The sequence below is a fragment of the Condylura cristata genome, unplaced genomic scaffold (genome assembly GCF_000260355.1).
Source record: "Condylura cristata isolate star-nosed mole 26May11 unplaced genomic scaffold, ConCri1.0 scaffold00005, whole genome shotgun sequence".
Taxonomy (NCBI): Eukaryota; Metazoa; Chordata; class Mammalia; order Eulipotyphla; family Talpidae; genus Condylura; species Condylura cristata.
In genome coordinates, this window is record NW_004567106.1 from 27,854,657 (window position 1) to 27,875,100 (window position 20,444).

The following is a 20,444-nucleotide window of genomic DNA, read 5'->3' on the forward strand; positions in this document are numbered from 1 at the left end:
TTTCTTTCTTTCTGGAATAGCTGAGGGACTTCCAGACATTTCAGTTGTGGAGGGTATTGAGTTGTGTTTTTTCCCCCAGCCCCCACTGTGTGTAATTATGTCTGTTTTCTCAGCTGGTAACAGTCAGGGGTCTCTTGTGTTGTTTAGCCTCTTCTAGTAACACATTGAGGCCGTGTTTCTGAAAGGTGTCTGTTGATCTTTGTAGCCTTCTGATGTCTCAGGTTCCCTCTATGCTTGGTGTGCCTGTTGTGGTTATGATGAATTAGAAGTGTTGTAGATCTCCCTAGAGCTAGGCCTTTGGCTGAGTAGGTGGCTCGCTTTGTTTACACTCTTAAGTACTGTGAGCTTTTCTGGATCCCAAGTCTTTGGGCCTCTGTTGTGGGGGTGGGATCGGCTCCTCCCCACAGGAGTACAGGGGAGTGCCAGAGGGCTGAAATCCTCCCAGCTGAGCAGTCTACCAGTCCTCCCTCTGAGCTTTCAGGGCTCTTTTTGTTTAGTTCAAATAGTCCCTCCCTAAGCAGTGCCTCCCCACTGCCTGAGTCCCTTTCACAGAGCCCAGCTGTATCTCTTTAACTCCAGGGTTTTACCACAGTTTTTGTGGGTAGATGTGGTAAGCAGGTAAACCCCTGAGCAAGTCTCCCAGTTTGAGGCCCTAGGGCCTCTCTATGTTGACTGTCTAAGGACTATTTTACCATGTTATTGTTGACCATTAAAGCCAATGTAGTAAACAATTGTATGATGTAGATGTACATCTGACATCTCACTTGTCTTTGTAGCTATATCTCACCATCTCAACTTGCTGTGCCCTAATCATACTCACTTTATAGCCCTGCAACATGTATTTCACCTATCTTTAGTATACTTACCATCTGCTTATGAGGAACTTTAAATTTACTTTTTTTTTAACCACCTAAATTGACTTGTATTTTTCATGTGTACCAGTTTTGCTCTTAGCAATGACTTGTTCCATTTTAAGATCACTTCATTTTAGGATAATTTATATATATATAATTTTGTTTAACAAGAGGCTCATTTCTACTTTCAAGGTATGAGAATTAATGAAACAGTTGAGTTTTGCCTTTGTGCATGTAAATGAATTTTGGCACTATGTATAGTTTTGTAGTTACCATTCCATTTAAGCTATAGAATGTTTCTGTTACTGTACAGAGTTCACTCATGCTTATTTGCAGTCAACTCCAGCAACCCAGTTCGAGACACCTGATCTGCTTTCTATCCCATTCACTTTCAGTCACATGGAATTTATCCACTTTCTCATTAATATACATTAAACTAGTTGATGGGCTTTGGAAATTATTTTTCGATGTCTTGCTCTTTTGAACATTCTCATACAGGTCTTTTGTGGACCATATGTTTTTATATTTCTTCAGTAGATACCTAGGTGTGGAAGGTACTGTCTTATATGATAAGTGTGTGTTTTAGAAATAACCAAATTGTTTTCCATGGTGGTGTCTATACAACTTTGCAGTCCAACCACCTTATATATGAGCATTTGACTTGTTCCATAGGCTCAGTCTTTAAATCATTCTAATGGTTGTATATTGTTTATATAAATGTAGTTTTGGTTTTCATTTCCATGATGACTAGTCACGCCAAGAATATTCTCAGTGCTTATAAGATCATTTGTGTTTATTCTTTTGTGAAGTGTCTACTCCTATCTTTTACCTATATTTCTTTTATCTGGATTGTGTTTATTTCAAATACTCCATGTACATTTCTTTTGTCAGATAATTTTGAAAATATTTTCTCTACATGTGGCTTCCTTGTCAAATTATATTTTGAAGAAGTCCATTTTGGATGTATTTTTCTTAGTGGTTCATATCATTTGTGTCAGTCTTAACTATTTTCACCTAGATTTCATCTTTTTAATCTAGTGGTTTTATAATAAAATAGTCATATCAAGTATCAGCAAAGTAAGACCACCAAGCTGAATTGGACTGTGGCCTGATTTGTAAGTTAGTTTTACAGGTATTATCTTTTGATATAAGTCAGATTTGATTAATTAGGACCAGAGGCTACGTGTGCACAGAGCCCACTTTCTGATCTATGTATTTACGTATGTGTCAGTACTCTATTGACTACTATTACTTAATAATAATAAGTCTTGAAATGAGATTGTAAAAGTCTTCGGTAAGTCATTTGGGAGTAATTAATATTTCCAAATTCATGAACATGGAATCAGTGTCGAACTCTTCCTTTTAGTAGTATTTATCAGTGCTTTCATTGTAAATTGAGTTTTTAAACTTGTTGCTTATATGTAGAAATACAATTGATGGGAATATTGGTTTTGTACATTGCAGCCTTTCTAAATTCACTTAAACTCTCCCTCTCCTAAATATGTGATGAGGTCTGTGAATAGAATTTTATGGCTTCCTTTACTATCTGTCTGCTTTAATCTTAGTTCTGCCTTAATCTGCTATTCAGAGTCTCCAGTACAGTGTCAGTTATGGTGAGATACACATCCTTGGTCTTAGGAGTTTTTTACAGAACTGGGTGCAAGCCAGAGGTACAGAGTCGGTGAGAGGATTCACCAGACACAGTGGGGAGCAGTGGGCTAGTCACCTGGGCCAGGGATCGAACTCCTGCTGAAGTGGCTTTAGCTCTTAGTGCTGTGCCTCCAGGGAGGGCCTGATTTTAGGAGTTTTTTACCATCAAAGTTTCTTAGAATTGTATAATTTTTTTTTTTTTTGCATCTTACCAAAATGATTGTGGTTTTTTCCCCTGAACATGGTGAACAAAAATGTGATATGTCTTTGCATTCTTGTGATAAAACCTATATGTGGTCGTGATTATTGTGGAATTTGTTAACTTATTTCCCTTCAATAACATGCTATTTTCTTGACAAAAAGTTGAAAATTCATTGGGTTTTCTACTTCCTGATTTTGTTACATGTGGAAAGCGTATTTAGTAGAATTAAAAACTAGGTTTTCCAACTGTATGCTGTCTTTGTTATTAATTTTTACCTTTGTTAACTTCAGGAACTTATCCTAAGGAGTCTAGAAAATTCAGTAGAAAGGAAGATGGAGGGTCAGAATTCCCAGAGTCCTCAGCAGCTCTCACAGTGTGCGAACACATGCTCAGAACAAAATGGTCATGCTCCTGAAATACCAAATATACAGCCTGTTCTACAATATGGTAATCCTTATGCAACACAGGAAATAAGAGGTTATTAAAATATTTATGGTTTGGGTTAATTGAATATTGTTGGTGCAGTTAACTCTAATAGAAACATTTTATAACAAATAGTTTTAAATGTTTAACACTAGTTTCATTGAATAAGTAGGCTGTTCTTCTTACAAACACTTGTTATTGCAATAATTAGTTCTTTATATCCTGTTCATCATAGCTGAACAGAGATGTTAAGTTTAGTACCAGAGTTTCACTCTGCTCTTCCAAAACTTATTTCAGATGGAGCAGATGGTGCTTTTTACCCAGATGAAATCCAAAGGCCACCTGTGAGACTACCTTCTTGGGGACTTGAAGACAATGTGGTCTGCAGCCAGCCTGCTCGAAACCTTAGTCGGCCTGATGGTTTAGAAGATCCTGAGAATAGTAAAGTAAATTGAATTTCTGTTATCTATATAATGTGTGAGAAGAGTGTGTGCATACATCATTACTTGTTTGACTTTTACAAAAGTGCTTCACTCACTTATATTTTAGGATTTATACTAAAGTAAAGGTTAAATTCAAAGAATAATATTTACAGTTTTATAGTCATCAGATAGTTTAATGTTAATAATCACTATATTTTTTTGATTGTAAATGTACTAAGTGGGGAGAAGCAAAGTGTTAACTATTATGCTTCATTGTGCATCTCTTTATTGTAGCCTTACTTTCAGGTGGGTTCTTAACATTAGCTGGAAAATGATGTGTCTGTATCCTGTAACTTTGACATCTAATTACTGTTTAATCTAGCAATATAGCACTTCCGATAACTCAGTCATATCATTAGTGTAGTACTGTCATTATTTTTAAAATTTCTTACCCTTTAGTAAATAGTTCCTTCATAGCAGGTTTTTTTTGGGGGGGGGGGCGATTTTCTGTGTATGAAGATGAATTTAAAAGAAATGCTTTATCGTGCTCTTTGCAAGTACAGTGGTATCATGACCTGTTTCTCATTTAATCTAGTTTGCTGCATTTAATTGCTATTAACCTTTGCAGAAACTGATCAGTGTTCAGACAGGCATGATTTTAGCCTTAGTGCTCAACACCTATAATGGAGAAAAATGTATTTCTCCCTTCTGCCTTTTGGCCTCCTGTGTCCATTACTGGGAATAATTAGGAAAACTGTCAGAACTTTTGTAGCCTATTTAAGGTCCAGAGTATCATCTTACTGCTTTTTCACACCTTTACTTCACATTTTGCATACCTAATCTGATCATTCTTGGCACAGATGTTACATGTGACAAGCCATTCTCCTCTGTAGTCATCTGCTTCAGTTTAATTAGCAGAATGTTCTTTCTGATCTGTGTGCTTTGCCCTCCTGCAAACCTATGAGAAGCTATGTTAGAATCTTGTGCTCATTTGCTGACATGCTTAGATTTGGTAATGAGATGGAAGGTTCTTAATAGGTACACCTTGGGTAACTGTATTTTGCAGTCAGGTTTTTTTACATTAGACAAACTAATTTTTATGTACATTCAGACCATGTTTTTCAAAACAATTTGTCATCATAACAAAAATCACCTAAAAATGAGTAGCTATTTTTCTAAGTAATTTTAGGATACAGAAAGCAAATGAGTTGACTTGTTAATTTCTCTGTTTCTTTGCCCTAGGAGTGATTAATGGTTGCTGGACTTATAGCACATTTGAGTCAGGGTTGAGGTGACCTTCTCTTTCACCGTATCCCAGCACCTGCCATGTCTCCTTCCTCTTCTCATCAGAGACTGGTTAACTTTCACACCAAAAGTCTCCTCAGACATCCTTTTACCAGATAGCCATGATAACAAACAATTCTGTCCTTGTATTTGCTTCTCTTTTTAAATATAGTAACTCCTTTGTTCTTCATGGCAGTACTATAAGGTAGGAATTGCTCTGTTGTATAGAGATTTGAGACATTAGCTTGACTGTAGATGCTTAATGACCATTAAACGACTACACCAAAGTCCTAAACTTATTTTGTGTCACCCCATTGGACGAAAGTACATGTCCTAACACGTGTCCATTTAAAAAAATGAAAAGTTGTTTTCATCCTTAAGTAATCAGTTACTAATGGGATGTATATGGCTGGCTGACTGCTATGTGACTTCTCAAACCTTGGCATCAGATTGGATAAGCCACCTTCATTTTGTATTTCACAAGGGACTTGATTCATACCTTAGCAACTGCCAGAAACTTTTTTTTTTAAAGATTTATTTATTTATACAGAACTGGGGTACAGACCAGAGATAGGGTGGGTGAGAGAGAATTCACCAGGCACAGAGTGGGGAGCAGAACAGGCAGATCGACGAAGTACACTGCTGAGGGGAGCAGCGGGCGGGTCAGGAGAGGTCTGCCACGCCACGTGGATCTCCTCCGGGACAGGCGGGGATCGAACTCAAGCGGAAGTGAACTTAAGCTTCTTAGTGCTGTGCTTTAACCCACTGTGCCACCAGGGAGGGCCAGAAACTCAGTTTTTTTAAAGATAAAAAACTGCTGGTTTTAACTGCTGTTAAAATTGAACTATCTTTAATTTAGTTGCTTATGTGGTATCTGACAGATGTGTAGCTCTATTCCAGACCTACTGAGAAGCAGATTGCATGTAACAGAATCTTAAAGTGAGCATATTCTCAGTGAAGTTGAGTTTATCTGTCCAAACTTATACTTAAGGAATAATCCTTTATAAATTTACTTGAGTGAATTTAGGAATTTGTCTCAAAAATTGCGTTCTTTTTTTGTGTAGGAAGATGACAGTGTGCCCTCAGCTCCTTCAAGTCAGCATTTACGAGGCCATGGAACAGGCTTTTGCTTTGACTCCAGGTAATTTTTCTGTTTCCTTTGTACAAGCTGTATAGACCAGTGGCTCTAGAAGTACTTAGAAGCAGGAAGAGAGGTTTCTGGAGTAACTTGAAGACTTTTCAAAGTGGGTTGTTGAGCGTGAATAATCAGCTTGACTGGATAAATGTAACTTATTCTTGAAGATTACTGCTATTGGAAAGAATTACATATATCTAAAAATAAATTTTTTTGCTATTTCTTAAAGCTTTGACGTTCACAAGAAGTGTCCCCTCTGTGAATTAATGTTCCCGCCTAACTATGATCAGAGCAAATTTGAAGAACATGTTGAAAGTCATTGGAAGGTATGCCCAATGTGCAGCGAGCAGTTCCCTCCTGACTATGACCAGCAGGGGTTTGAAAGACATGTGCAGACCCACTTTGATCAGAATGTTTTGAATTTTGACTAGTTATTTTTTGACTTACAGCTTATAACAGCAGTTAAAAAAAATCACCTCAAATAGACCACATGGTGTCACTTTCTTGTACCCTCTACTGCACTTTTCTGACCAAGAGCTAGTTGAGTTTGGGGTCAGTCTTTGACATCAAAAATCTGTTAATTCTAAATTGCTTTAAGAAAGGAAGTTGTGTGTTTGTATATTTATTCCCCTGTTTGCAATATTATATGAATAAATTAAACAGGGATTAATGTTACTGCACTGAAAAAATGTATATTTAGCAGAATATTTGCAAGTTTCTGTTGACCTTGTTGATTGAGCATGACTACTAAATATTATGTATAATAAAAAGAATTGATCCTAAGAGTCTTGCAAAGTAATTCTTTTTAAAAACCCCTCTGCATGTACAATGAGATGACTTGCTTGCTATATAACAGATATTCTTTATATAAGAAAAACTTGTTTTAGGAATACAAGGCATATTTTGCTGACCTAACTTAATCATACAAAATTTTATCTTTATCACAAAATGAAGCAGCAGTCTGAGTGATTAAAAATTAGGTAAGCCCAAATCAAACATGTTCTGTGTATATAGCACACTCATTAATACTGAAGTAGATACATATTTTTCATTAAGACTTAGAATCCTGACTCTCTAGTCTGGGCCTTACAAAAATTCTGAATTGTATTCCTTTTTCTTTTCAAATATGAATAAAAAATTTTGCAGTTATAAAGCTTAAGCTTCTAAGCTTAGTTATCTAAGCTGTAAGCCTAGTATTTAGTCTTACCATTTTGGGGTACTTTGTGTTCCGCATATACATCATGTCTTATATTATTTCCCTAGGACTTGAAGTTTTGTGTATTGTTGGAATCCTTTGAAGAAGTTTTTGAGTTAGAATACAACAGCAGCATATAGCCAGATGTTACATGAAGGCCACAGAGGCAGTAGAATTTAAGACTTCAGTTTTCTGATAGGTCACAGGACAGGAACACTTTTGGTATATCAAAAACTATGACCCATACCTATGAAACACATCTTTATAATAGTATGGTACTAATTACCACCAGTGAAATGAGATTGTTCATCTTAGTAGTTTAGAACTTATTTTTGAAAGAAAAAGTAACAAAACTTACCTTTGTCAGCTGAATTCTGAAGGAGGAATAGAATGGATATATTAGTTTCTCAATGAACTTGATTCTGATCTTCACAATGATCACTAATGAAAATAAAGAGCCAAGTTTATTTTGGGTCAGAGGCAGTTTATTTTAAATGCGATTTCATTTACATTTATAAGCAGCTTTTCTTGACAGGAATCCTGACTTAGTTGCCTTCAGTTCTAAAACAAACCTCTGTCACTTTCAAACAATGTGCTCTGTCCCCAACAAAACATATGAAAATATAATTTAAAGCACAGTTTTCACAGACACAATACGATACATTCACTATACACTGTATAACAAAATAATCCCATCCTTACCTGTTTAGTAATACTGTCACAATGAATAAGTAAATAGAAACTGGAATTTGCTTTATAGTTGAAAGAAATTTAACATGCACAATGACTATTTTATGACTGTTTAGCTGTTGCATTACTGATCCAGCTTGTAATTTATTCTACTAAAAGGAGCAAAGCTAACTAATTACTGGGCTAAGAAATTTTGGTCAATTGTAGATAGGTATGAAATAGCCAAGTGGGGCGTTTTTATGCTCCAACTAGTTGCTTCTCATGTCTGGATCACCCTTTTAGACATACAGGATAAATAATACTGTATCTAGGACCAAAATGACCTTGCAGAGATCTGAGGGAATTTCTAGAGGGCAGTGTATTTATACTTTGTCTCATTATGAGGGATTCACAATTTAAGAATATAGATGCTCACCCACCTGGCTAACAACTGTCATTTCAAAATGTCTGCAAAACTGAGGAGGGACATCTGCTTCTCCGCTGTAAAACTTTTGTAAAATGGAAAGTTAAAAGCATGAGTTTGCGTTCACTTTATGAGTAGTTAGCCATCTCAAAGCAATTTTTTTTTTTGCTTATTTAGGCGAGTGGTAAACGCTCATGTTTAAGGAATAGCACTTGGGAGAAAACACTCAAGGCATGATGGTATTGTTGGTGAGAAAAACTTCAGGAATGGTCCAGACATAGGTTTGTTTACTCTAATGGGTCATGTGTTAGTCACTTTCTGACCACCTACTGCAAGAAGCACTTGTCAATAAGGCTCAATTTCATATATCAGCAAAATGTCTACAAAGCTAAACAGACATTTCCAGTGGGCATACAGACATCTACACTGTAAAGGGAAAGTGCCTTTTAAAATGTTTCAACACACCGAGCATGAAGAGGAGGCCATAGGGGGTATTAACAAAATTCTTCCTGTATGAAACGTGCTTGCAATTTTAATTCTGATTTGCAACCCCACAGGTTAGGGCAGTGGTTGCAAGAATTGGCAACACATAAAACACTAAATCTGTTGGCAATAGAGAACTACAAAGTGCTTGAAAACTTCACCTAGAGATGAAGACAGAACTAAATTTCACATGCACAAAATTTGCACGTTTAAGTGTTTCCTAACAGATTTCAGGGAAAAATGTTTCACTAAACTGGTATCTTGGCCCAAAAATATCAATAAGCATAAATCAAAACCCTGGCACCTAACAGGCACTCAATGAATGTGTATTAATCAGTGAACTTAGACAGTTCTGTACAAAAAATGCTGTTTAAAATGATTGGTAAATCAGATGGCAAGATTTTCAGCTTTTTAAAGGGCAAAAAGATATGCAAGATAATATAAAACACAAAGCACACCTTTTATGTATGTTATTTAAATATGAAAATATTTTTAGCATATTATGTTAAAACATTCTTTTATTTATATTTCCATTACCTAAAGTCTTTCTACTCACAAATACTTACTCCATTATGTAAGGCATGGTAACCAGTTTGACAATGAAGGTATTATTTTGGTTTGAACATAGTGAGCTGATGTGTTGAAAAACTTCAATCACATTACAATCGTGGGGGAAAATCTCAGTGCCAGTCCCTCCTCCCCCAGTTGATACCAATGGAATACGACTAAACAATATGCAACATGCCCTCACTTTTATTTTGTTTGGGGGAAATGTGCTGAAGAAACTAGAGCTTTTTTCATTTAGCACCTTATATCAAAGTAATGAAAATGGGTATGAAGATTACATGTGCAAATGTACAAAATCATTAACGCTACAAAGATACATCATTCCAAAATTACAGAAAAAAATTTAAAGCATGCATTTAATTCTTTAAAGGGTTGCTGAATGCTTCCCCTGAAAAAAGGTGGCTGTTTTCAAAATCAGCAACTGCTGGTGAGGATTTCTTGGCACAGTTATGACCAGCATGTTATTGCTGCATCTTCCTGATAATCTCAGCCGACACCGGGGGATGGAAATTGATTGTGTGGTGCCGCAGGCCCTGAGCTGTCTTGTAACTCTTTCCACAACGACATTTGAATGGTTTGCGGACACGAATCTGTGTTCTGTGACCATTCTTTGCGTGGTACTTTATGCCATTCACATTCTGTGGAGAAGACACAAATGCCGCTGTTAGATGAAATCACATACATCTGTTAGGCCAGGGAGAGCCTCGGGGTGGGTCTGGATTGCAATAGGATGTTTCCCAGGTGGCAGCTGTTACAGAGTAAGCTTTGAAGGGTCCAATGGTAACTCTTCAGGGACAGTCTGGTGGGTTCATCGTTGGGCTGTGTAGGTCATGCACATGATATGCTGTCATTCAGATAAAGTACTGACTTGAAGTTTTACATAAAAGAAGATTGAAGGCTCACTATATAAAGCAGAACTCTTCTTCGAAATTTGCTTCCTTTTGGTCATTTTTCTATTCTGAATTCTGAGTGTTAATGAGCAATGATAAAAACACTATAGGATGGCCAACAATGTGTCTTTCTAAAGAAAGAAAGTGATGTCTGACACATTTTGTATAAATTCTTGATTTGAAAATTACGCTTATGCCTTGCTTCTAAAGACAACTGTGATAATTCCTCACCTTACCCAGAATTACTATTCATTTTCCACTCTGGAGTAAGCCAGTTCCTCTTGGGCTGTGCTGCACCACCCTGGGACCTATTTGCCTGAATTTTGCCCTGGCATGGTTGCCTGTGGGTAGAGTCTGCCCCACTTCTTTAATGTGTTGCATTCCACCATATACGGTATATAAAAAAAATCTTAAGTTTGTGGATGTCTCAACATAAGAGTCCCGAATTTCAAACTGGTTGATAAATCCTAAATGGTATATACAATAGAAAAAAATGCTCTCTGAATTTGTTATTTTTTTTGCCAGCTCAGTAGCACATTCTTTAGTATTTAATGCTTAGAATTATTCTACAGATACAACAAATAAGTTACTGTTGCTCATTCCAATTAAATGATCAGGAAGCAGCATGTACAATGTTTTAAGTAACTGGTGGAAGATTTAAGGAGGAACAGGTGGCAGAGATGTATTTCCAAGTCAGCCATTGCCAGGTTAGGAAGAGAAAAGAGGGTGTTAAGACATGAAGTTGTTGAGCACAGATCACCGGAAGAGTGAGCTGTTTCACCTCAAATATTACCTGAGCCTGTTCCTGCTGTGTAAGCCCAGTTTTAGCCTACCTCAAGGATTCCAACAGTCATCTACTTTCTTCACATGATGCCCTTACTAGGTTCCCAAAAAACCAAACAATATGTGGACTGTAACATTTGCTGAGCATCTAACATGGGGCCTGGCTTGGGGCAGATGCTTATCAGGTAACTGAATTTGTTAGAACATGCCCTACTTTCCTAGAAAAGCTGTCATTAAAAAAATGTAGTTACTCCTATTTACATTTTCCTCTTAGAGGTCATCATGTATATTAATCCTTTTTTAAAGCCCTATTGGAGAAAATCGTTCTTTCTCGAAAATCAAGGGTGTCAAGTAGTGACCACTTGGCTGTGCCTGGGAGTGTGAAGCTTACCTCAAGTACAAAAGCAAGCTGAGCCCTCAAATACCTGACTTAGCTTCTGTATTTTCAGCTGCGGCCCTTCCTGTATTAGTCCCTGCATGCAGGTGAGGCTGCTTTGCTGGATAGATGCTTTTTGCCAGTCCCCAGCCATTCCAGCCATTTCAGCTGGGGCAGAAATAAAGATGGTAGTTTGTACTTAACCCGTGGCTGGCACAAAACTAGCAACGTGAGAGATCTGGGGAAAGAAACTTAACTAGGTGAAGTCAGGGAACCCACAAAACATGGTTAAATTGTTTTAAGTCACCTTAAACACAGTAAATAGGAATCTTCCTAGGCAATAGTAATGGTGTCGAAGGAAGTCTGCCTCACAAGTGCTAGAATATTCATCTCCCTAATTTCTTACTAGCTCAACAGATACTCAAGAGTATCTACAAGGGTTCCTCTTTGCCCTTGTTTTCACAGGGAACTTGGTGCAAAATGGATCATTAAAAATCCAGTTATTGTGCTTCAGTACGCTGTTACAAACTAGAGGAAACCTAAAAGTAAGAAAAAACATTTGACTAAAAAGGCAAGCAACTGCAAGAGGATCAGGGCTTAGATACTCCACTCAGGCTTGAGTTTTTACAGCTAATTAGGTGAGGGAAGATTTTAAAACAAGTTGCTAAAGCCACAAGCAGCCAGTCCAACGTGAAACTTGACCCAGAGTTTGCCAGAAGACAGGTTCAGAGTTGAAATGATTCTGGCAGGTTCTGTGGCCTGTTCCCTGCTTAAATATAAACATTGTTATGTGTCTGGCTGTCATACTGAGGAAAACGTCAGCTTATCACCAGGTAAAATTAGGGATTACACATTTAGAAATGTGTGACATTTTCCAGGGGTGGTCAAAAGTCTAAAAAGCATACTTAGCCATTATTTTCTCTTTGCTGCTGTTATTTTAAGGTGTTCACATGTGTTGGTGGGACACCCTTATCACAAATGTTAGCATAAGCTCTGATCACATTTGAGATTTCCCTCACCTGCTCTTTCACACAGAGCTATTGAACTTTGTGTTCTAGATGAGTTAAAGATTCACAGAAGTTTCTTACTGAAAATATCCTTAAATGTGTTTGGTCTTTCAAAAGTATTGATGATGAAAGTAATGATAGGCAATGACAGAAAATGAAATACTTAAATCCCCCTGGTTTTTGCAAAGAGGAAAGGGAATTAAGTTTCAACAGGATAAGGAAGGTGGTGGACATCTTTTCATTACTTCTCATGCTGAGAACTTGGTCTGCAGTTCTTAATACTTCAAAAACTGACACCCTGAGAGGGTGAGTGACTTGTTCAATCACATGGCTGATAAATGATGGAACTGGAATGGAGGCCCAGGGATGGCTGACTGAAGAGTCCACATTTCCCACCAGAAGAGTTAAGTACTCATTAGCTAGCATGAGGAGCTGACAGACTTTGCAACATCTTCATAGTTGGGAAGGATTCTGAACGAACTTAATTTTAATGACCTGATACAGGGCTAGTCGAAGGAAAGGGCAGGGGCTCGAGGTACAGCAGAGAACCAGACGTTCACTCCCATTTTACCACCAGAATGACCAGTCAGTGGACAACAAACAACTCAGCAGCTTTTCTCATAATTCCACTCCAAGTCATGAAGCAATGTTGGATACAAATTGGGCTGCTGTCCTAAACTATTGAGTATCTGTACGAATTCAGCAACCAAGAAGTACATGTGTTAACGTGCCCTCGACAGAAGAACTTCCAATTCCTGCTGGCCTTGATATTCTCTAGCAAGGAGAGGAAGTTGTTTGGGAATCCGATGAGGAGGAAAAATAGCCAAACATTTGGGCCATTGGGGTGGGGAATGTTAGCGGCACAAGTGAAGGTGCTTGCCACAAAGAGCTGACAGGCACGTCGCTCCCTCGCTGGGCTCACCAGGGTGGCTCAAGTCATTGGGGCCAGGCAGGTGGAAAGCAAGTGGAAAGCAGGTGTTTCTCCCCCTGGATTATTAATCTCTTTTCCGTGTAGTTAATTGCAGAAATATAGGAAATGCAGAAAAGTCAAGGAAAACAGCTAAGCAGCCACTCTGTTCCACATTGAAGTATTTCACTATTTTTTCATGAGTATGGGATTGTATTAGCTCTTATTAGGTATGTTTTGAAAACTTTGGTGGTAGATTTCTGTTCTGATCCCTTATTTTAGACATTTAGTTTTTTCAATTTGTGCTGACTCTGGTGAACATCCTTGTAAATCAGTCTTTGTACCCCTGATGATGTGCTTAGGATACATTTCTAGGATATGGAGCTGACATCAACTTTTGTAAAAGTCCTAATTATTTACTGCCAGTGGTGATTCAGAAAGGTGGCGTCAGTCATGCCCCCACCCGGGGTCCTGCTGGGCCCTTGGGAGAGGAGAGGAGAGGAGATCCGTCCAGGGAACCAGCCCAGTCTGTCACCCTTTGCCAGCATTTGTGTTGCTCCGCCCTCTATGCAGCAGCAGGTGCTTCCAGGGTAGTGCTGGAGGAGGGGCATTTGTTTGGTTTTGTATTTTTAAAAAGTGCCAACGTGCCTTTAACCCTAACCACAAATAGAAAAATTATCAAAGGTAAAAACGTCAAAGCACTTCACATCTTTGGAACCTATTCCCAGGTAAAGCTGGCAGTCCATAGCAGAAATGTGGGCAGTGGAGGCGGGTGAGGCTGATGTGCCAGGAGTGGCTGCGGGGTACCCCAAGTTGTGGCTCCTGCTGCTACCCTGGGGTTCTGTGGTTGGCAGGGAGCCCACATTTCCCACTTCATTATGTCGCCATCCCTTTATCCTTGGGTCATTGCCATTCTGAGACCTGTGCAAGGTGCTGAGGGGGTCTTTGAGCTGTCAGTACCCTTGGGGGAGGATCTAGGGAGTGCCCTGCCTGTGGCCTGAGCAGCACATGGCAAAAGCAGGGGTAGAACTTCAGTTTGTGGGGGAGTTGGTTTGGGAGAATGGAGAAGCTTCCAAAGGAGGGGCACTTCAGCTGTGCCTGGAGAAGTGAGGAGGGTTAATTCACATGGAGTGGGGGATTTAGGCAAAGAAATGGGCATACAACACAGCATGGAGACTCAGCTCTCCTGCTGCCCCCACTCTTGCACTGTTCAGTATGAAGTCTGGGGAGTTAGGTACCTCTTCATCTTTCTGTTATGCAAATACCAATGAAATGGTGAGAAGCGCTGATCCTGAATCAATGGACTGGTTAGAGACACTTGCCAATACCAACACCTGGCAGGGACTGAGAAGCCCCACACTGTCTTGGGAATAAAGGTGGCAGCTCTGCTGCAGACTCTGCCTGACTCCACAGTACACCAGCTCACAACACCTCTCCTCTCACTAAGACCCAGCACAACGGCAACCCAGTAAAGAGGAGGAAATAACACTGGGGAACACGACTGCCTGCGGCCACTAAAGTCAAATCGAAGCTTTAGGGGATATTACCACAATCGTCGCTGACGAGTACATTCATGTTTGTTCTTGTCCCATGTTTCATAACTTGCCATTCTAGATTGGGAAAGGAAACCCACACTGGCCTCCTGGCAGTCCTGCCCACTAACTGCCACCAGTGTCGGGTCAGTGGTGCTCACACAAGCAGCCTCTGAAGCCCAAGGCTCATCCAGTTTTCTCCTGGCCTTAGAAGGAGAGAGAACACGCAAGCCCCCATCAAAGCAGACAGAGATAACTCCAGAGATAACTGGAAACCCACGAAAAGTAAAAGCAAAAGAAAGGACCACATAAAGAAAACGTGGAAAGGAGAATAAATGACGTTGTTAATGTTTCTTTTTTTCAGTCAGTCTCAAGGCTGGGCCATTGCTCTGCTCCTTCCCGCAAGCCTCTGACATGCAGTCATGTCTATGCATCTGTGCGCTGAGACAGGTTCTGACCCCACCACTTTGAGCAGCCCTGGTGGAGTTCTCACATCTCCAGCCCAGGGTTTTCATTTTAAACAAAGAGCATCTGGACTTTCTGTGATAAAATTTTAATATGGGAGTAGTTGAAACCGAGGGCCAGTTACCTTGTGATTCATGTGTTTCATGCTTTAAAATCAGTAGCAGGTAGGAAAGCACTGAAATAGAATATTTTAGCACTCAGGCACATTTAGGAAGGAGCAATATAAGCAGTGCTTAGGCTGTCAACACATTGTCAAGCCTTTTAAAAAAGTCAGTGCTGAACTGTGGGTAAATTAGCATATCAAGTAAACCAGGTACCTGCTCCTTTTATATTTCTCTCTCACCTGAGGAGTTTTTTAAAGAGCTGTTAACATCCCAAGGGGAAGCCAGCAAACTTGATTTTTAAAGTGCCCTCTGGACTGCCATTGAATGTTCCGGGTGTTTTCCCCTGACCCTGCAAGTTTCCTTAATTGAAAAAGTAGGGCCCTCTCTCCCCTCACCAGGACCCCAGAACCAGGCCTCAGAAATGCAGGTCCTGGACCAGCTACAGAGAAGGCTCTGAAGAGAAGCTGAAGTGGGTGGTTTGGAGACAATTATCAAAGCCCCTTCCCTGATCTTTCATGCTGGTGGGGGAAGGGAGCACAAACTTCCTCAGCTGGATGCTAAAAACCCTCCAGTGTGAGCATCTGACAGCTTTCAGGACTTCAAAGTGGACTCCTGCCAGCCACCTGCAGCAACCCCCTCAGCAGATGTGTCTGGCCATGAAACAGGTGACACAACTGATAATGACGGCCCTGATCTGATATGAACTTGAGGGATATCAAAGACATAGGCCCGCAACAATTATTTATCTACAACTCCCACAAAGGCCAATAATGCACCAAACACCCTGAAACCAGGAGTCCCCAGTACTGACCTGTGGGCAGCCATGCCCAGGTGTATGCCCAAGGAGGACCCGCCACACACCAGCAGCATCCCCTCTGGTCAGAAGAAGGGGCTGCTCTCTGACGCAGGCCTGTCCTTCCACGCAGCTGTGCTACGGGAGGTGGCGCCTCCCTTACCTTGTATCTCTTTTTACATCCAGGAACTGGGCAGGCAAAAGGCTTCTCTTCCCCTCCGTTCATGCACATGGAGCTCAGGATGGCTTCCGAGCTGATGGCGCTCTCTGTGGTCCAGGACTCGTCGCTGTCTGACTCCTCATAATCCACCTCCTCCTCATCATACTCACTGCCTGTGGGGCCAGAGAAGCACAGGGGTCAGGCACTGTCGCCTTTCCACAGGCTGGAATAGCCAACATTTGGGAGAGGGCACTGCAGACATCTAGGACCTGGACATGCACACACATACACACCTCACATTCCAAAGGACAGAACTCTGTCCCCATTAACCGTGTGCTTTACTGGCCTAGTAAATACAAACACCTGTGGGAGAGGGTCTTTTTTTATACGTATTAGGCTTCAGTGGCAATTTATCTCTGAATTTTTCCATCATAGGTTGAGTTAGGAAGAACATGAGGAAATTTGGAACTAAATGGAGTCACCCCAAACCAAACAAGCAGGGGGACACAAATGCCTGAAACTCAGAGAGGGAACTTTCAGTGCTAGGATGCAGATCCAGCTTCTGGAAGGCCAGTTCTCTGCCACACCTGTCCTTCAGTAGCTACCCTGCCTTTCAGCTGCCCACACCTTTCCTGCAAAGACTCAGCTAAGAGCAGAGGACCCCCTTGCATTCCCTGAGTAAAGAGCCTGGCTCAGAAATGAATTAAAAATCAACTGCACTGACTTCTGTTCAGGATGGCGGGGATGGAGAACCCCTACAACAAGCAGACCCTTTTGGCTTTTTTAATGAGGCCCAGAGCCATTTATTTTGAGCTTTTACACAATACAACCTTGAAGGACATAATTCTACAGATCATAAACAGTGTAAAATAATATGTTGACAAGTCCTAATGCATTTACAAGCCCCGTGGAATAAATAGGAATTATAGCACAACATTAATAAGAATTATATGGTAGCAATTACAGTTGTGAAATTCATCCCCCAGGTGTGAGACTAAATTGCACCAGGGGCCTGCCTGGGTGCTCCTTGGGTTCGCTCTGCTACATCAATTATTTCAACACCAAATATTGGCACTTTTATTGGGTTTCATTTTAATAGGCATTAATAAGATTGTTTGAAGAGGCAGCTGAGCCAGGAATAAGGACGCCAGTATCTGAGGCTAACAGTTAAAAGGATCCAGGAAGGAAGGAAGGACCTCGAGTGACTGGGTGCCTCTTAGGTTTCAGGCATGCTAGACCTTATCTCACTTATTCCTCAGTGACCCTGGGAGGGGATGACTCCTTTGCACACACAGGAACCTGAGCCCTGGAAAATTTCAAGAGTTTTTGTATTTTCAAACTAGCTATTAAGGGGCATCAATTTTTCCCATGTTGCTTTCTGTAACCACCCCCCACCCCCAATGCCAGCAGTTCTCTGAGGGGTCACCCTCAACCCCCTTCAGTTGCTAGTTCTTTACCACCTAGCACTAAGAGGGAATTCCAAGCAGCCTGATCTGAGGCCCATTAGATACTCTTGGGCGGTGCAGAAAAAGCAATCTGGCAGAACCACGGCTTTGGAATTTAATGTGGTTTTCTGCGAACCCCGCTACACTTGGCTGGAGACCCCAGAAATGAGAGCGCCAGTTTGGAAATGCTCACAGCAGCCAAGAGGTGGGTTCTGCCACGTCTCTGAGTCTGTCCATGAGCAAACAGCACAATCTGTTTTTAAGTAGGGCACTGCTTAGGATGTTTGACTCTTAAACAAATGCCACATGCTGGTGTCCTTTAAATTGCTTGTTAGAAAACTATAAAATGCTATTTCGCAAAGTTCCTCCAGCAGAACTTGAAAGTTAGAATGACTAATTTACCCATCTAATTGGACTAATTTGTTAACCTGAATACCAAGAACCACGCAACATTTATAACTGGGGAAAACTCCCACAGCCCAAAGGAGGGTTTAATGAAGCCCAGCAGAAGATAAAACTTCAAAACCCCACTGGATCAAAAGGGGCCAGAGCCTGAGGGGCTGATGCTGTGGAAACCACTCACCATCCAGCCCCAAGAGGAGCATGGGGTGGGGGCACACGATTTATGGTCCAGAGGTCGCCTCTGAGCGCTGAGCGCCAGTGAGGGCAGACATGCGTGCCTGGCCACGCTCCCAGGTTAGCCGGGTCACATGCCTGGTTACTGACAGACCACAAGGGCTTTGTGAAACGGTCTCAGGAAGAACTCGTTTCTACTTGATTCTGTCCTGTAACAATCAAGAGCAATGTGCAGACCTGGGTTCATGTCTTGGCCACCTATCAGCTGAAGGACGAGCTACCTGGCCCCTGCTGCTGTGAAAGGGCATAAATCTCTTAAGGATCAGGATGTATGTCTATAGGGTACCTGGTGCAGGAGGCTCTGCACGTGCTAAGTACTCAAAAAATGGGAGATAGTGATGTCACTGAGTAATAATATTACATACGAAACAATGCAAAGGCATAAACCAACATCTCTCTGTGTGGTGATCTCCACTAGGAAAAAATACAAGATGGATTCCCTATCAAGACAGACAGTATGCTTGCCTTCATGCTCCCTCCACAGCGAGGTCACGGGGACTGGGCTGAGAGCACAGGCCGGGGCTAGAGTGAGCTCTGGGGCTGTGACATACACAGTGTGTGACCCTTGGCAAGTGAGGACATCTCTCTGAGCTACAGACCCCCTCATCTGTAAAATGGGCTAATAATACTGCCATCTCTTTAGGTTGTGAAGAGTAGCCGACTTCCTGTTTTTAATGCCTTGCATATGGCAAGAACTAAAGGAGTATCTGATGAATGAATAAGCAGAATGTCACATGAGGGGCTTATTTCACCATTATTCCCTTGCACTCTTGAGGCAACTTGCTTTTTTAAGATGGGCAGTGAGTGAGGGGTCTACGGTTACTATATTACTGTACCCCCAGTGCTGCCCTGTCATCAGACAGAACTGTCAGCAGCTGTGATGGGGGTTGTTTCTCAGCTGTCATCTTTCGTTCCACAGCCAGGAGCCTGATGCAGGTAAAGATTGCAGTTATTCCCCAAAGTCACATATGCCTGGATGCTAACATCTGGAAAACTGGCCGGCAGGGCTGCAATGTCCTGCAGAAAACATCTGAGGCCACAAAACAACAGTGCTTCCTCTCCTGTCAAACATCTTTGAACTCTAGGAAGAACTAATCTGAAACTAAACTTGCTTCTTTCGTGACAAAGTCATCTGGGCCAGCCCTCTTTTTTTTTTTGCTCCATTAATTTCCTCATGACTTTCCAAAGGAGAAAAACACACCTTAGCCTGCTTCATTTTCAAACTCTACTTCATCTACTATCTGAAATAATGTCAGAATGAAGGAATTCCCAGCACTCTTCAGGCCTTCCTTGAGAATTTCCCCACCCATTTAGGGAAAGCAGGATGGAGCCTGACTGGTTCCCCACCAACCATCTCCCAACTTTCTGATGCTACATCCAGTTAATAAAAAGCTGTGAGCACTGCACCACCTGTAGCTGAGTGGGTATATTTCTTAGATGATATACATGCACTACGATGTTACTGCGCAAAAGGTGCAAATAAAGATTTAAAACGTAGCTTACCAAGTCTTAATAATTATCATAAACATTAACTCAGTAAAGCCATTTTTTTTTTTCTTTTCAAGAAAGGGTCTAGACATGGGACTTCACACAAGCATAGCAAGTTGAAAATCACATGAGAAGTGTGAATGGAGGGAAAGGTGAATTGGAGCAATGAACAAAATCAGTATAATCTATTTGTCTTGGTTATAATAGAACCTATGCATTATAAGAAATTTTTAAAAAAAACACCTTTGATAGTAAACGTGTTACTTCACAGCAAATACTTTAAAGCAGAGACCTACTCTTTCCTTCCTTCACTTCACCAACTATGTTGGAGGGGTCTCCTATATGCTGCAGGTCAGCTGGAACAGCCCAAAGAGAGGCATCATAGCCAGCTTTGAGGGGTTCACATTGAAATGAGACTTCAGGCTATTTCAGGGGAAAACGAGGGGATGTTAGAAATGGAGACACTCATTCATTCATACAGTGAATAACTGGCTACCCCACTCTGCTCTCTGAGGCTCTGAGCCCCACCTGTAAACCCACCTGTGAGGGT

The 20,444-nt window shown here is 40.9% G+C and overlaps 2 protein-coding genes across 4 annotated transcripts in view; one reads left to right on the forward strand and one right to left on the reverse strand.

Moving 5' to 3' along the window:
- TAX1BP1 (Tax1 (human T-cell leukemia virus type I) binding protein 1) overlaps positions 1 to 6,551 on the forward strand; it is a 63,619-nt gene extending 57,068 nt beyond the window's left edge. For 2 of the 3 annotated variants that reach the window (XM_012720991.1, XM_012720992.1), the window contains exons 15-18: positions 2,997 to 3,183; positions 3,427 to 3,575; positions 5,900 to 5,976; positions 6,200 to 6,551. In XM_012720991.1, coding sequence (XP_012576445.1) covers positions 2,997 to 3,183; positions 3,427 to 3,575; positions 5,900 to 5,976; positions 6,200 to 6,401 — 615 coding nt within the window. In that variant the 3' untranslated portion in view covers positions 6,402 to 6,551. The remainder of the gene's footprint in view (positions 1 to 2,996; positions 3,184 to 3,426; positions 3,576 to 5,899; positions 5,977 to 6,199) is intronic. The other variant, XM_012720993.1, reaches the window with a different exon arrangement.
- Positions 6,552 to 7,632: 1,081 nt separating this feature from the next.
- The window catches only part of JAZF1 (JAZF zinc finger 1), a 133,281-nt gene continuing 120,469 nt past the window's right edge, over positions 7,633 to 20,444 (reverse strand). The window contains exons 3-4 of the mRNA XM_012721073.1: positions 16,329 to 16,498; positions 7,633 to 9,946 (exon numbers count right to left, since the gene is read on the reverse strand). Of these exons, the coding sequence (XP_012576527.1) occupies positions 9,770 to 9,946; positions 16,329 to 16,498 (347 nt within the window). The 3' untranslated portion in view covers positions 7,633 to 9,769. The remainder of the gene's footprint in view (positions 9,947 to 16,328; positions 16,499 to 20,444) is intronic.